The sequence below is a fragment of the Eubalaena glacialis genome, chromosome 14 (genome assembly GCF_028564815.1).
Source record: "Eubalaena glacialis isolate mEubGla1 chromosome 14, mEubGla1.1.hap2.+ XY, whole genome shotgun sequence".
Lineage (NCBI taxonomy): Eukaryota > Metazoa > Chordata > Mammalia > Artiodactyla > Balaenidae > Eubalaena > Eubalaena glacialis.
In genome coordinates, this window is record NC_083729.1 from 36,513,528 (window position 1) to 36,529,693 (window position 16,166).

Consider the following 16,166-nt stretch of genomic DNA (forward strand, 5'->3'; position numbering starts at 1 on the left):
TTTTAGAAAATAAATTTCGGTATAGTATGGTTTCAAATAGTAATTATTTTGAGTCTTTTTTTTTGAAACATGTTTTTATTTCTTTAGGACATTTTCTATTGTTCTTGTTTTGGATCTTTCGAAACCTAATGACCTTTGGCCCACCATGGAAAATCTGTTGCACGCCACAAAACTTCATGTAGATAAAGTGATAATGAAACTGGGGAAGAAAAATGCTAAAGCAGTTTATGAAATGAGACAGAAGATATGGAGCAATATGCAGAAGGACCATCCAGTGAGTTACTGTTGGGATTATCCCTAGAATTCTTAGCCCCATATATAGTTAAAGATAACATCACAAACAACTTCTTTAGATTTTTATGCATGAGTTGAAATTCATTTCATGTAGATGAACCTGTTCACTGGAAAATTATAGCAATTTAATAAAACCTCAGTAAGGGCAAAACAAGGAAAAAGATTTCATATGTCTTCTTGTTAGACATCTACTGTGATTGTTATGGCATATTACACCAATCAAAAGGAACAGAGTTTTAAAGTAGTAGTTTGATACTGATTTTATAATCTCTGTAAAATGAAGATAAAAAACCAGGTTGTACATATGTCACCTGGCAAAGGCTAGATAAGACTACAATTTTAAGCAAGGAATAGAATTTTAACAGCCTTTACCGTCACTATACTTTACATTCATTTAGTGTCTGTCACATAATCAATATCTTTTTATCATCTGATAATTAATTAAACTATAAACTCGTAATATGATAACACAAGTAAGTCCTTTATATACAATCATGAATGTCATCTTCTAGAAAACCAAGAGCAGTATTTTATATTGCCCAGAGTTTATGTGAGTGCGTTTTACAAAGGTAATATCAGAACAAAACTGATAGTTTATGGTTCCCATGTATAAATGTTATTGTAACAAACAGTTAATATGAAATAATAAAAAAAAAAAAAACAGGAAGGTGACATATTTAAGAAAATAAAAGGACACAACATGAAGAATAAATATCATAGTTTAGGGAATTGCCATTTCTAGTTTTATGCTTGAGAAATGTATTGATAGTTTAAGAAATTAAATATTGAAACAACCTCTATGTCAAGCAAACAATGTCAACATTATGGGAAGATTTAAAATGATATAAGTAGAAATTGATGAATACATAGTAATAAACAATTATAATGAATCAATGAAATATGTTTGTTAACAGGATCGTGAATTAATTGACCCATTTCCAATTCCTCTGGTCATAATTGGAAGTAAATACGATATTTTTCAGGTAAGCTCTTCCACTTCTAGTTGAGCTTGTTGTACATGCATGCCTAGGCTTTATAGGAGAGGAACAAAAGTAATAATGAAATGAGAAAAATGACTCTGGGAGGGAAAGGTCAAGGGGTCACATATCTTAAAGATTTTGGAAAAGAGGATATAGTTGGGAAAGAGAAAATAGGTAAGGAACAGTAAATACAGTGGAATGGGGATATGGCAGAAGATTCAGAAACTGAATCCAGTCCAGTCACCAAGGGACAGGGCTTATGTCCCAACTTTTAAATCGCAGAAAGTAGAAAATTGGTTTCTTCTTATCTTTGCTTGTCAGAGAATCCTTGGGGTATTCCGCACTATAAAATGTGTGCTTATATCTAAATTCTATTGAGCTAAGTGTTTAAACAAGGAAAGATCTGGTAGCTGCAGCTCTAGAAGGCTGCAGCTACTGTTCAGCTCTCTGTAGAAACAAACCCCAAGGTAATGGAATCCTACTCAAGGTATGTTCCAAAAAATAAATACGAAAATCTATTTCTGTACTGAATAATTTGCACCTTTCTGCTACAGACACTAGTTGTCTCAACTTTTTTCTTTTTAATAACATATTTCTGTAGGATTTTGACTCTGAGAAGAGGAAGGTAATATGCAAGACACTTCGATTTGTTGCACATTATTACGGAGCATCATTAATGGTTTGTACATTTCCTATCCTTTGGGTTTGAACAGACAGTAACAAATTTGGAAAGATTAACAGCTTAGTACACAGTTATGAATGCTAATGCTTTTACTAATGCATGTCATTCTCTCCTTTCCCATTGCCTCAAAACCCTCGTTACAGAGTGTTTATAATGTATTTCTAGAACACACTCTGCTAGATGGCCTACCATTTCTTTGAAGCAAAAGTTCTAAATTTCTAATAGCCATAAACCCCCATCAATCTTAAAGAGATAAATTGGTTGTTTATTTATTCATGTTTTAGTTTCCCCTTAAGAATTAGAATCTATGTTCTCTTAAAAGAAAAGAGAAAAAGACTAACAATTTTTTTAAAACTTAAAAAAAATGCTGTTTGTTGTAGAGGTTAAAAATATGAACTTGGGAGTCATGCTGCCTGGGCAACCATTTACTAGATATGTGGTCTCAGACAAGTCACTTAATCTCACTGAAGCCTCAGTCTCCTGGTAAAATGGACAAAACAATACCTTCTTCATAGGGTTGTTGTGGGGATTAGTAGCCCGAGTACTGTGAAATGCTTAGCACAGGGTCTGACACAGAGTTCAATAAAGGCTGGTTCTTATAATTACTGTTATCATTATCTTCCACAGCAGGACCAAATGTTGCTGGATATCCTCTAACGCAATAAAACATAAACGCATTTTTTATTAAAAAAAAAAAAAAGGAAAAACTTTCTTCCCATTTGAATGGTCTCTTTTTCCCTCTAAATCAGAGTGCTCAGAGGAACCTGTAGAAAACATGGCCTAGTCCCCAGCCTTCGTGGCTAGTATATTAAGATGAAAAGTAATAAATATCTGTATTTAAAATTTTTATACTTTTCAGAATGCTCCAAATACATTTTATTATGTATTTTCTTAAATATCATTACCTTTTATGTTTGTACTGTATCTGCTTACATATTAGGTTGACAGAGTACTTTGGAAATATTCTTTTTTTTAAATTCTTTTTTACATTCTTTTCCATTATGGTTTATTATGGGATATTGAATATAGTTCCCTGTGCTGTACAATAGGACTTTGTTGTTTATCCATTCTGTATATAATAGTTTGCCTCTGCTAGTCCCAAACTCCCAATCCAACCTTCCCTCACCAACCCCCCCCTTGGCAACCATGAAAATATTCTTTATTGTTTTGAAAAAGATATGAGGAATTTAAAGTAAATTACTCATTCAGAGTACAGAAGCAAAGACCATGGATCTTGTAGTTTCTTACTTTCACCACTAGATAAGGCCCCATACTTATTTCTGGTTAGTTCGCTGAGGGAAATCCCTATCTTTCTTTAGGAACAGATCACATTTGATGATCCATCAGGGCCAGTCTGGTCTTACGGATACAAATTTAGGTAAAGTCAGGTCAACCCAGGCCACAGCAGGCCTGCAGTTAACCATGGTTCAAAAGACCCTAGAAGGTCGGGGACTAGGGAAAGGATTTGAGACTCCTTCATCTCAGCTTTCAGTAAGCCAGAGGGTTCAGAGGTTGGGGTTATAAGAGCACTCTGGACCACCAGGGGAACCATAAAGCTTTTCTAGCTTGCCACACCAAGAAGAAAGCAGCCAGAGTTATCAAAGCCCCACCTTTCAGTTTCACTTCCACTCTTACCCTACAGCCCAGACTTGGGTACTGCTTTACAAGGTTCAATGATACTCAGCAGTCTTTTTTTTTTTAAACACTATAGTTTATCCTTTATAATTCAGTCAAGAATACTGGTTCAGTAGTATGAGCAATCTAATCAAGTTAACAAAAACAAACAAACAAACAAAAACATTGGTAAGTAGGACCAGATTCAGTGGAGAGCCAACAGGATGTTAGGGGGCTTAGAATTATGATGTATGAGGAACAGTATAAAATTATATTCTGGCATCGGGATTGTGATAACACTCTTTAAATATTCAAAGGACTGATCCACGGAAAAGGGATTAAATATATTCTTTGCTTTCTTAGAGTCAATAACAAGGAATCAATAGAGTTTAGTTCAAATTAAGAAAGAAATTTCTAATACTACCATTATCTGAAAATGGAATGAGTTGCTTTTGGAGATTATGAGTTCCCAGGCATTGAGTTCATAAGTAAAAGCTCTACAGCTATTTCTGGAGGATGTTTTCAAGGCAGTTGATGCAGTAGATGGGGGTGGGGGTGGGGTTGAGTTAGAAAACTTCCCATGTCCTATGAAAGACATTTGTGACGAGGCTTTTTTCCTCACCATATAGGGAACATAATAGATAATATAATAATGATGATGATGAAAACTTGTGTTTTTAAAATTCAACTAAAGTTTTCATATTAGAAAATTGTCTCAATAGAAGCCTAAAATTTTTCAATTTTTAAAAATAAATGTGTCAAATCTTATATATTCACATGAGTGTTCTCCTTTGAATGTTTTCCCTGGAGCCTGTTCTTAATCCAGAATGAATCTTATCCTGAAAATTGATCTCTGTACGTTATAATTACATCTCATTTTGGTTCAAGATTGTTTTTCCCACTTTCATACATCTTGGTCATTCTTATTTGGCTGGGTGACTTTGGTATTTCCAAAAACCAAATCAGTCTTAAAAGATTTGTAGGGTAACCATATGTCCTAGTTTCACCTGATTTCTCAGCTTAATGATTAATAGTACCCACCCCGTTTCATTCTCTAAAATGTTCTGGTTATGATCACTCTAGTTATAGACCACCACTGAGAATATTCAGTAGCTTATTTTGCAGGTTCCAAAGGCAATTCAGAAAAATTTAAAAATCGTTTTAGTGAGTATCAGTATCTGTTGGACTAATCTGCAACTCCCACATTAACTGCTTTGAAGACAGTCATATGCCCTTAGATGAAAAAGTTATTTATGATGCATACCTCCTATTTTTTAACCAACCAGATTGCATTTTGGCAATGATTACGATCCATTTGTGGGAGTAGCGGAAATGATCAGTGCATAAACACAAGTCCATTCAATATCACGCACTCATGAAGTTTGAAGAGTAAGTTAAAACAAATTTACTGAGATTTTTCTTTCCCTTTATTCAAAGGTTTTGTTTTGCTTACTGAAACACAAGTATTGTTGTGTTTAGATAGTAATAGATAGTAATTCTCTCTGCAATCTGTACTTGTTCAAAGCCGTATTTATTTTACCTGTTTCTGTGATTTGAAAGCAGAGCATGTAATTTATTCTCCTGATTTTTTTTCTTTCTAGTTTACCAGTAAATCAGAAGCTCTATTACTAAAAATACGTGGAGTTATTAACCAGTTGGCATTTGGCATTGACAAAAGGTACCGTTAAAATATTTTTTAAATATCTTTTTATCTTTTTTTTTGTTGTTGTTGTTATTGTCTCGTCTGATTATTGTTCTCACACGTCTTTTGTTTCTTGACCAGGAAAGTGCCTCAGATGACTGTTCTTAGAGATAATTTCATATTGTCTCCTGCTTCTTATATTGTTTAAATATTTATCAAATTTTACAACTAAAATGTTGTATAATACTTAGTTTGAGACTAGACTAAAATAATACTATTATACTTGTTTCCCTGATTTCTTTTACTTCTTTTCCCTCATTTCAGTAGCTTTCCCGCTATTATCACTTTTTTATATTGATTAGAAGTGGAATCAATCATTTTAGTGTGTATTTTTCTTAACCTTGCTACTTTCCTTGGTTTTGATTTGAAGTAATTTGGGTCTGTCATTTTTTTTCTCCTATAATACCTTTATTAGTGCTCTACTTTAATTTTTAGAATCATATTAATATTCATTCATTCATTTTGAGCAATGCTCTCACCAGTGGCTAGATATAAAACTTGGTTCTTGTATTTACACTAGAGAGTGGCGGGATATTTGATTGCTAAACTAAATTGGATTCTTTTTTCTTCTTATCCATGTAGCAAATCAACATGTGTGGATCAGAATAAACCACTGTTTGTCACAGCAGGATTGGATTCTTTAAGTCAAATAGGTTGGTGAACTTATTAAGATTGTTCAATGGTTTTTTAATTGCTTATTGATTTTGTCCTACTCCCTGTTCACTTCATCTCCAACGTCTCCTAACTCTAACCATCATTTCCGGTTTCATTATTGTTGCTGTTATTCTTATGTATTTATTTGTATACACAGTATTGATGCAAAATGCATCACATTGACATATTTGTGATGGAAGGGATGTTGTCACATAAGAGACTGATTTCTAATCTATATTCCACTAAAAATTTTGCATGTATTTTCTTTCCCTCACTGATCTCCAGATACTTTTAAATTTTAGCTCCTTGCGTTTAGAAGAAAACCAGAAGCATAGAGTGGTCAGGAAATTCAAAGCTATATATTATGGGCAATGATGAAAAATCTGAGATTCAAGTATTGGAATAAATCAAAAAGAACACAGTTGTACTAACTAGGTATGCCTTAATTTTTCATTATGAAAAACTGCCTCTCATCTAATGGGATATGTTTCCTAAACTTACAGATGTCCTAGACTCATGAAGCAAAAGAAATTTCAAGAGTTTATATAGTCAAGCTCCTTATCTTCTCACAGAAGCTATTTTCATTGTGGAGATTTTCAGGCCTAGCAACTCTATATGCTGGGGTTGGCATAGTTTGGTTTTAACACTCTAATGGACAATAATTTTCTTTTTTATTTCCCATCCCCCATTACTCTTACAAGCTAAAGTTGACTTCAAATGTAGAGATCTTTGTCATGAGATTGTAGATTGAATTGGAATGAAAAGAATAGAGGTGTTAATGAGTGATTATAAAGACTGATTTTTATAATAATTATTATTACCAACTTAATTTCATTAGCAGTGAGAATCACTGTGTGTAATGATAGATAATGCTGATGGAAATCTTTTGCCCACGTAAGTAGTTGGAGGTTAGAAAAGGGTTGAAAAATACTGAATTTAAAAAATCATGGAGGGACTTCCCTGGTGGTACAGTGGTTAAGACTCCACGCTCCCAGTTCCGGGGGCCAGGGTTCGATCCCTGGTCAGGGAACTAGATCCCACATGCATGCAGCAACTAAGAGTTCACATACCAGAACTAAGGAACCTGCGTGCTGCAACTAAGGAGCTGGTGAGCTGCAACTAAGGATCCTGCAAGCCACAACTAAGGAGCCTGTCTGCCACAACTAAGGAGCTGGTGAGCCACAACTAAGGAGCCCGCCTGCCGCAACTAAGACCCAGTGCTATCAAATAAATAAAATAAATTTTTAAAAAATCATGGAGCTTGGACCTCATCAAAATTAAAAACTTTTGCTCTTAAAAGCCCATGTGAAAAGGATAAAAAGACATGCTACAATCTGGGAGAAAATATTTTCGAACTACATATTTTACAAAGGACTAGTATCTAGAATATATAAATAACAGTAAAAAGAAAAAATCCAATTAGAAAATATGCAAAAGAGGACTTCCCCAGTGGGGAAGACTCCACGCTCCCAACGCAGGGGGCCCAGGTTCAATCCCTGCTCAGGGAACTAGATCCCACATGCATGCCGCAACTAAGAGTTCACATGCCGCAAGTAAGAAGTCCACATGGGGCTTCCCTGGTGGGGCAGTGGTTAAGAATCCTCCTGCCAGTGCCGGGGACATGGGTTCGAGCCCTGGTCCGGGAAGATGCCACATGCCATGGAGCAACTAAGCCCGTGCGCCACAACTACTGAGCCTGCACTCTAGAGCCCTTGAGCCACAACTACTGAGCCCACATGCCTAGAGCCCGTGCTCCGCAACAAGAAAAGCCACCACAATGAGAAGCCCGTGCACCACAATGAAGAGTAGCCCCTGCTCGCTGCAACTAGAGAAGCCCATGCGCAGCAACGAAGTCCCAATGCAGCCAAAAAAAAAAAAAGTCCACGTGCTGCAACTAAGAAGTCTGCCTGCCACAACTAAAGATCCCACGTGCCGCAATTAAGACTCCGTGCAGCCTAGATAGATAGAAAGAAAATATGCAAAAGACATGGCCAGATATTTCACTAAAAAGGATATACAAATGGCAAATAAGCACATGAACAGATGTTTAATATCATTAATCATTAAGGAAATGCAAATGAGATATCACCACACACTTATTAGAATAGGTAAAATAAAATATAGTGATAACACCAGATGCTTGTGAGGGGATGTGGGGAAACTGGATCACTCATACATTGCTGGTGGGGATGTAAAATGGTACAGCCACTCTTGAAAACAGTTTGATGGTTTCTTATAAAACTAAACTTGCAGCTACCAAATGACCTAGAAATTGCAGTGTTGGGCATTTATCTGAGAGAAATGAAAACTTACATTCACGTAAAAATCTGTACACAAATGTTCATGACAGCTTTATTTGTAATAGCCCAAAAGTGGAAACAACCCAGATATCATTCAACAGGTAAGTGGATAAACTGTGGTATATCCCTACCATGGAATACTACTCAGCAATAAAAAAGAACAAACTATTGATACATACAGCAACTTGGGTGAATCTCCAGGGGATTATACTAAATTTTAAAAGCCAATGAGAAAAGGTTACGTACAATATAATTCTATTTATATAAAATTTTGGAATGAAAAAATTTTAGAAATGGAGGAAGGATTAATGGTTGTCAGAGGTTAGGGACAGAACTGTAGGTAGGGAGGTAGGGGGAGGAATTGAGAAGGAGGTAGGTGTGGTTATAAAAGGGCAACACAAGGGATCCTTCTGGGAATGGAACTGTTCAGTATCTTGACTGTGGTAGTGGATACATGAACCTACAAAGGTGATAAAATTCTGTACAACTTAATACACACACACACACAAATGAGGACAAGGAAGAGACTTGGGAAATCTAAATAAGACTGGTGGATTATATCAGTGTCTTACCCACCAAAGTGGTAAGGAGGCCCTGAAAGATCAAGAGTGAAACAGTCTTAGTGAACAATGTAGATGCTAGAATAGAAAGAATGACAAATCTCAGGCTGTGGGTTGAAAATTGCCAAGACGTGGCAGCATATTTTCAAATTTTTCATATTAATTTTAAATTAAATTATACAAGCAATACATAAAGACATTCTCCTTATAAAATCTTGAAATAGTACATATTAGGATCAAGTTTAATATTCCAGACCATTTTCTATATATGTGAATGTGGTATAGAAAAAACTATTTTTTTGTTTTTTAATGTAATTTTTATTTTATATTGGAGTATAGTTGATTTACAATGTTGTGTTAGTTTCAGGTATACAGCAAAGTGATTGTTATACATATATCCATTCTTTTTTCAGATTCTTTTCCCATATAGGTTATTACAGAATATTGAGTAGAGTTCCCTGTGCTATACAGTAAGTCCTTGTTGATTGTCTATTTTATATATAGTAGTGTGTATATGTTAATCCCAAACTCATAATTTATCCCTCCCCCACCTTACCCCTTTGGTAATCATAAGTTTGTTTTCGAAGTCTGTGAGTCTATTTCTGTGTTGTAAATAAGTTCATTTGCCTCTTTTTAGATTCCACATATGATATCATATGATATTTGTCTTTCTCTGACTGACTTACTTCACTTAGTATGATAATCTCTAGGTCCATCCACATTGCTGCAAATGGTATTATTTCACTCTTTTTTATGGCTGAGTAATATTCCATTGTATATATGTACCATATCTTTTTTTATTATTGGAGTATAATTGCTTTACCATGTTGTGTTAGTTTCTGCTGTAGAACAAAGTGAATCAGCTATATGTATACATACATCCCCTCCCTCTTGAGCCTCCCTCCCACCCGCCCCCATCCCATGTGATGACCCCATGCTCTAGGTCATCACAGAGCGCCGAGCTGATCTCCCTGTGCTATACAGCAGCTTCCCACTAGCTATCTATTTTACACACGGTAGTGTGTACATATCAGTGCTACTCTCTCAATTCATCCCACACTCCCCTTTTCCCACTGCGTCCACAAGTCCATTCTCTACGTCTGCATCTCTTTTCCTGCCCTGCAAGTAGGTTCATCAGTACCATTAGAAAAAACTATTTGTTTTAATATAATTGTATCATTCTATATCATTTTGAAGTTTTCCTTTTTTACTCAATACACCTTAGTGATTTTTCCATATTAATGCTACATATAAGTCTATTTGGTACTTTCACTGCTGGATAGTGTTATAGAGCATGGCTGTGCATAGTAATTTAGTTCACTATACCTCTATTGATGGACATTTCGGTTGTGGCCAATTTTTCACTAATACAGGTGATGCAGCCATGTGAAATCCTTAATGCATGTATGCAGGTATTTCTAGGGTAAACACCCAAAACTGGAATTGCTGGTTAATAGAGTTTGACCTTTTTTAGTATTTTCATAGTATTCACTAGTGCCTTATTACCCTCTGATTTAGCTGTCCCAATTTGCATTCTACTCATTAGCACATAATAACTGTTTCCTTACACATTCATGAACACATGAGAATATCAAACTTTATATTTTTGCCAAGCAGCAATTTAAGTGTGGGGAAAGAGAATTATAGTTTACTTATTACTCTGTCTCCTCTTCCTCTGGTACTAGAATCTGCCCCAGTGGCCTTGCTACATTGGGTTGGTGTAAATTTTAATAGTGACTATAGGAGAGGAGAAATGAGTGATCTAAGATTTACATTTTTATAAGTATCATCTGTTTTACTGATAGAGTTTGTAATGTTTTAGTCAATGCAGTCATTTGGAGTAAAACTTCCAATTTTTAGGATCTCCTCCTGTTCCTGACAATGACATTGGAAAGCTTCATGCCCATTCACCAATGGAATTGTGGAAAAAGGTGTATGAAAAGCTCTTTCCACCAAAGGTATATATTTCTAATTCTTTTAAAGCAAGAATTTTCAGCACTATTCAACAGTTATTGGGAAATGTTTCAGCAGGCCTATTATAGTAACTTTGTTTTCTACTCACATGCTCAAAAATCAATTAAACATTTGCTAAAAATCTACTGTATATGAGGCACTGTGGGGCTTAAAAGATGCCTAAGACACAGTTCTCACTCTGCTTCCAAACAGAGCTCTCTCTGGTTGTTAGAGAAGGGGGAGGCAACATCTGAAAGACGAGAGAGAGAGGACCTGGGGGAATTTGAACTGACCCTCAGCAGCGATGGCCGGCTGAGGAACGAGAACTTGGCTTGCGGGGTAGTTGATACCCAGCATTGAAGGTTTTGGGCTATGGGCATGAAATGATTTGAAGAATTGTGATTTCAGAGTATCAACACACTAAAAGATGTCAAGGACCCTGCAAGAGACCCTCAATATGCTGAAAGCGAAGTTGATGAAATGAGAATTCAGAAGGATCAGGTATTATCCTAAACATTTATTTTATTTCATCTTGAGTTTTATCACAGAAATATCCTTAGAATTCCATAAATTTTTCTCAATTTATTTACTTAATTTTTTACTTTTAAAATTATTTAAATAGTACATCTTCACTGTATATTAAAAAATTCTGATATGCATGAAGAAGGAACTAAAAATCACCTATCATTCTACCACCCAGAGATGACTTAGTGTTCACATATCCTTTTTGGACTTTCCAGTTTACTTTATGTTGAAGATGGGTAGTGATTCTTACCTCACTGTTGGGGAGACACTTCCATAATATTCTTTTGTTTGTGGGATTATTTAAAAGGTTTTGTTTTTTATTAGGACATTTAGATGTATCTATACTTTTCTTGTATCAGAAAAATTAAGGACTGGCTAATCTGAAAGCACACAAATGCAGTTGACAAAACCCAGAGTCTCTCAGGAAAGTGATTAAAAGTGGAGACTGCTTTCCATATATGCCAGATAGCACCATTTGTGATACACAGTCTAATGTAAGAATGCAAAAGTTGGTAAATTCATCATGATCCAATATTTAGATTTTCCCAGATCTCCTTTTAGTTTGATAAAATGAGACACTGTACAGAACATGCCCTTACTATAACCACAGTAAATTGAATGCCCTGACCACCTCTCAGGTGGGATTTATAGAGCTGTGTAACTTGGGCATTCACATTGTTGCAAGGATAACCTGAAAGCAACCACCCACTGCAAGCGGGGGCCAGCGTCTTTTTCTCAGCACTAGCCTTTCACCTTCAGGGGCTCTAGAGTAAGTAAGCAAAACATTTAAGTACAGAAGACTTTTGAAAAATATGTCATGAATATTTAGAGGGTGTTGTAGCTGTAGCAAAGTGAGAGGCATGTTGTAGGGACACTAAAATGACCTCATGTAACCCTTATTATGTGTGCAGGTTGGCTATAGAGATTAGTTGGAAGTCATCTCTGAATTAATATTTATCTAGGAGTTAATGACTAACTGCCATTGTTGATAAGAGTATCTGTTTATATTATATAGTGATCCCTTTTTTTTTTTACACACACACACATAGATTATTAAAGCACTAGAGTATTTCTGAGCATCATGAGTTTTCACATTCAAATACATCTTCCCTAACTGACCTAAAACCATATGAATTTTGAGTGGAACTGGAAAGCAGCCCCACAATATCTTTCTTCACTCAACCCTTGTACCTCACTAATTCTACATTCTCTTGACTGAGAGATTTTTTTAACTCACCTGAAAAGTTATAATATCCTAATTTTGCCTCTTTCATAGTATTTTATTCATGGTATTTTAGTAGATGAATTGATTTTAGTTTGTACATGTAGTACCTTAACATAATTTTATGCTTCTGCTTTAAAAGTCATGCTAATGATTACCAGTTGATGCTCAATTATTTTATTGATGTCCATTTCCAAATTTTGACATTCTAATATCCAAAACTTTAAATTTATATATTCTCTCAGTTTGCTGTCTGTAGAAGAGAGAAACTACTAGCACAGAATCTCAAAGCAATGCCCTCACCATTAGCATTGGTAAAAATAATTCAATTAAAGAAAGTTTGTGATAACTGATTACTGTTTATTCTTTATGAGCTAACAATCTTTGAAACCATAAGTTACTGGTAAGATAACTGGTGAACTGAGTTAACTTCATTAGAAGAAATAAACGAAGCTATAAAGACTACTTCAGAGTTAATACTATAAAAAATCCTTCTGAAGTCTTTATACGGTTTTGAAACTTTCAACATTTATATTTTAATAACTTACTTAGAGTATAGGTATGAAAGAGACAATCTGCAATTTTTTTCTGAAAATGAGAATGCAATTTTCTTTTCCTAGCAAAAATGAACTTCAGTTACATTAGCCAGAGGGCAGTGATTGCCTTATCTTGCAGAGTAATCACTTTTTGCTTATCTGAAATAATAATATACTTTGTACACTTAGACATTGAACAACATGTAAGAGGCCAGGAGGCAATCCCCTTAGATGATCCCTTTTGCAGGTCAGTCACCTCATGCAGGATATTCACCCCCACTAAAAGTTATCTGTTTTATGAATTGTGAAAGGAACATATACTCATTGTGAAAAAAATCAAGACATAGAAGTATATAACATAGAAAATGGAAGTGTCCTGCCCTCTCTCCACCTATTTGCCTTTTTCATGTGGCACATACGACCACTATTGTTTTTGCTGGCTGCCTATGAAGTCAAGTGTGAATGAGCACTGCTGTATTTAATCAGTCCTTACTGGGAGATGTCTAAGCCATTTCCAATTGTGTGCCAGTATACACAGTTCAGTGACTATCCTTCTATTGCTATTCTTCTGCTCTTCTCTATTATACTTATTGATAAAATTCTAAAGGTACAATCACTGGGTCAAACGATACGTACATTTTAAACATTGATACTTTGCTAACTTCAACCACAATCTGACAAGAGTTGAACAGCAAATATTTAAAAATAAGATCACTTTTATATACTTAAAGTATGTCAAATGCTTTATTTTGTTAGTTGAAAAACAACTTGTATATACTATATAGTGTATATTTTGTCTGAAACTTTAATAAATTCATCTCCAAGTGCCGCTTTGGTGACACAGAAACTCTGAAGACTGCATTTCTAGAAAATAAATCCTAAGTATAATTATTTATAAAACAGTTGTCAAGAAATTTGGAGAATGATAATGTTATAAAGGATACACTGTTATACCCAAAAAAATGCTAAGGCAGTTTTAAGGTGCCTAGTTTTAAAATTTTAAGTTTTTTGCAAGTAATACATATTTTTGTTTTAGGAACTGGAACAGTACAAAAGAAGTTCTTCCAAGTCTTGGAAACAAATGGAGCTTGATTCCTGAACCTAATGCAACTATAGGGTATTTATTTCTTCTTTTCCAAATACAAGTAAGATTATTTTATTACTTAATATTATAGTAATAAGTGAGGAAAGTCTAGATGTGTAATTTGTTCAAGGAAAAGTGGAATTTCTTGTATTAGTGCAACTCCCTGCATACTTTTAAGTCTCTTAAAAGGGAAAAATTTGTATAATTACATGCAATAGTTTTTAAAAAATAAAAAGAATCTTGCAGGACCTACCTTTAACATGTTTAAGTAGTGTATACTTGGTTCAGCGTCTATAAGTTTCTGCTTATGTTTTCAGGAATATGAAAGCAAGAGCATTTAGTAACAGTTGTGAGTATAAGGTTGAGCATTTATATTAGACACATTCCTTCTCTAAGGAGTTCTCAGCTGTGTCTGGTAAGAAAAGTAGAATTGGGGTCACTTTCACAGGTGTCATCATTTTACTCTAACGGTGAGGCACAAGAAGCATCTGAAGTACTTTTTAAAAATGCACAGTCCTGAGCAGCAATCAAGATGGTGGAGTAGTAGGATGTGAAGCTCACCTTCTCCCACAAATACATCAGAAATACATCTACATGTGGAACGATTCTCACAGAATATCTACTGAACACTGGCAGAAGACCTCAGACTGCTGAAAGGGCAAGAAAATCTCCAGGTAGCCAGGTAGGAAAAAAGAAAATGAGAAAGGAATCGAGATGGGACCTGCAACCCTGGGAGGGAGCTATGAAAGAGGAAAGGTTCCTGCACCCTGGAAAGCCCCTTCACTGGTGGGGAGATCTGCTGGGACAGATCTCCCCACCAGTGAAGAAGGGGAGCTTCAGAGACTCAGAGGAGAATGCAGCAGCCGGTTTGTGGCAGCCACAGCAGAGGGAAAACTGCACAGATGGTCTGTGCAGTGCTGCCGCCCTGCACTCACCAGCCTGAGATGCAGGTCCACTGGTGCGGGTGGGGACTGGGTGCCGGAACTCGGGCTTTGGAGATCAGACCCAGGGAGAGGACTGGGGTTGGCTGTGCAGAAACAGCCTGGGGCAGCTGGAATCTAGTGCGACTGCAACTGATGGTGTATGGGGAGGAAGCCTGAGCTGCCTTAGAGGCCAGGTGCCATTGTTTGGGGGTGCACGAGGGAAGGGGTGGGACCGCCATTGTAGCCTTTTTCTCTGTGTGCACTCACAGAGGGCAGGACACCACATGCACTGGCTCCAGGAGCCGCCTGGAGGGAGGCAAGCTGCCGCCTCCCTTACAGACTCTAGGAGCAGTCTCCAGCTGCCTCCGCTCCTGTCACATGCTCTGGGGGCGCACCTGAGCCACCACTGCTGCCAAGAACCCCAAGACCAGGCACCAGCCGCTGCATCTGCACACCCCTATGAAGGGGATAACAACCAGCACACGCTGAGGAAAGAGTCAACAGGCATCCATACTAAAAACAGACCTTGCACCAAATATATTAAACTCACACAAGCTACACAGGGACATCCCCACATATAAATAGCTCTCCAAGGTCACAGTAGATAATTGTTTCTCCTAAACTCACAGAGTAAGAGAAATATAAGTAAAATGAAGAAGCAGAGGAACCACTCCAAGTTAAAAGACCAAGAGAATTCCCCTGGAAGAACAAATAATGAAACAGACCTCTTTAGTCTAATAGACACCAATTTCAAAAAGGAGATAATGAAAATAAATACTGAAGGAATTAAGAAAGGCTATCAAAAGAAATGCAGAGTACTGTAAAAAGGAACTAGAAACTATAAAAAGGAACCCAGGAAAATTAGAAAACTCATTTGCAGAGATGAAAGCTGAGCTAAAGGCAATGAATAGCAAAATGAATAATGCAGAAGAATGAATAAGTGATCTGGAAGACAGAATAATGGAAATCACCCAATCAGGACAGCAGACAAAGCCAAATGAAAAAAAAAAAAGAAAGCAATATGAGAGACCTATAGGATAATATAAAGCATGCCAATCAATGCATAATAGGGATTCCAGAAGGGGAAGAAAGAGAAAAGGGGATTGAAAATGTATTTGAAGAAATTATGGCTGAAAA

General features: G+C 36.2%; 1 protein-coding gene across 1 annotated transcript in view; it reads left to right on the forward strand.

Annotated features, from left to right (window-relative positions):
* The window catches only part of DYNC2LI1 (dynein cytoplasmic 2 light intermediate chain 1), a 41,510-nt gene extending 27,151 nt beyond the window's left edge, over positions 1-14,359 (forward strand). Inside the window, exons 6-13 of the mRNA XM_061210766.1 lie at positions 88-274; positions 1,209-1,277; positions 1,876-1,953; positions 5,172-5,248; positions 5,855-5,925; positions 10,647-10,744; positions 11,148-11,240; positions 14,059-14,359. Of these exons, the coding sequence (XP_061066749.1) occupies positions 88-274; positions 1,209-1,277; positions 1,876-1,953; positions 5,172-5,248; positions 5,855-5,925; positions 10,647-10,744; positions 11,148-11,240; positions 14,059-14,121 (736 nt within the window). The 3' untranslated portion in view covers positions 14,122-14,359. The remainder of the gene's footprint in view (positions 1-87; positions 275-1,208; positions 1,278-1,875; positions 1,954-5,171; positions 5,249-5,854; positions 5,926-10,646; positions 10,745-11,147; positions 11,241-14,058) is intronic.
* Positions 14,360-16,166: the final 1,807 nt, after the last annotated feature.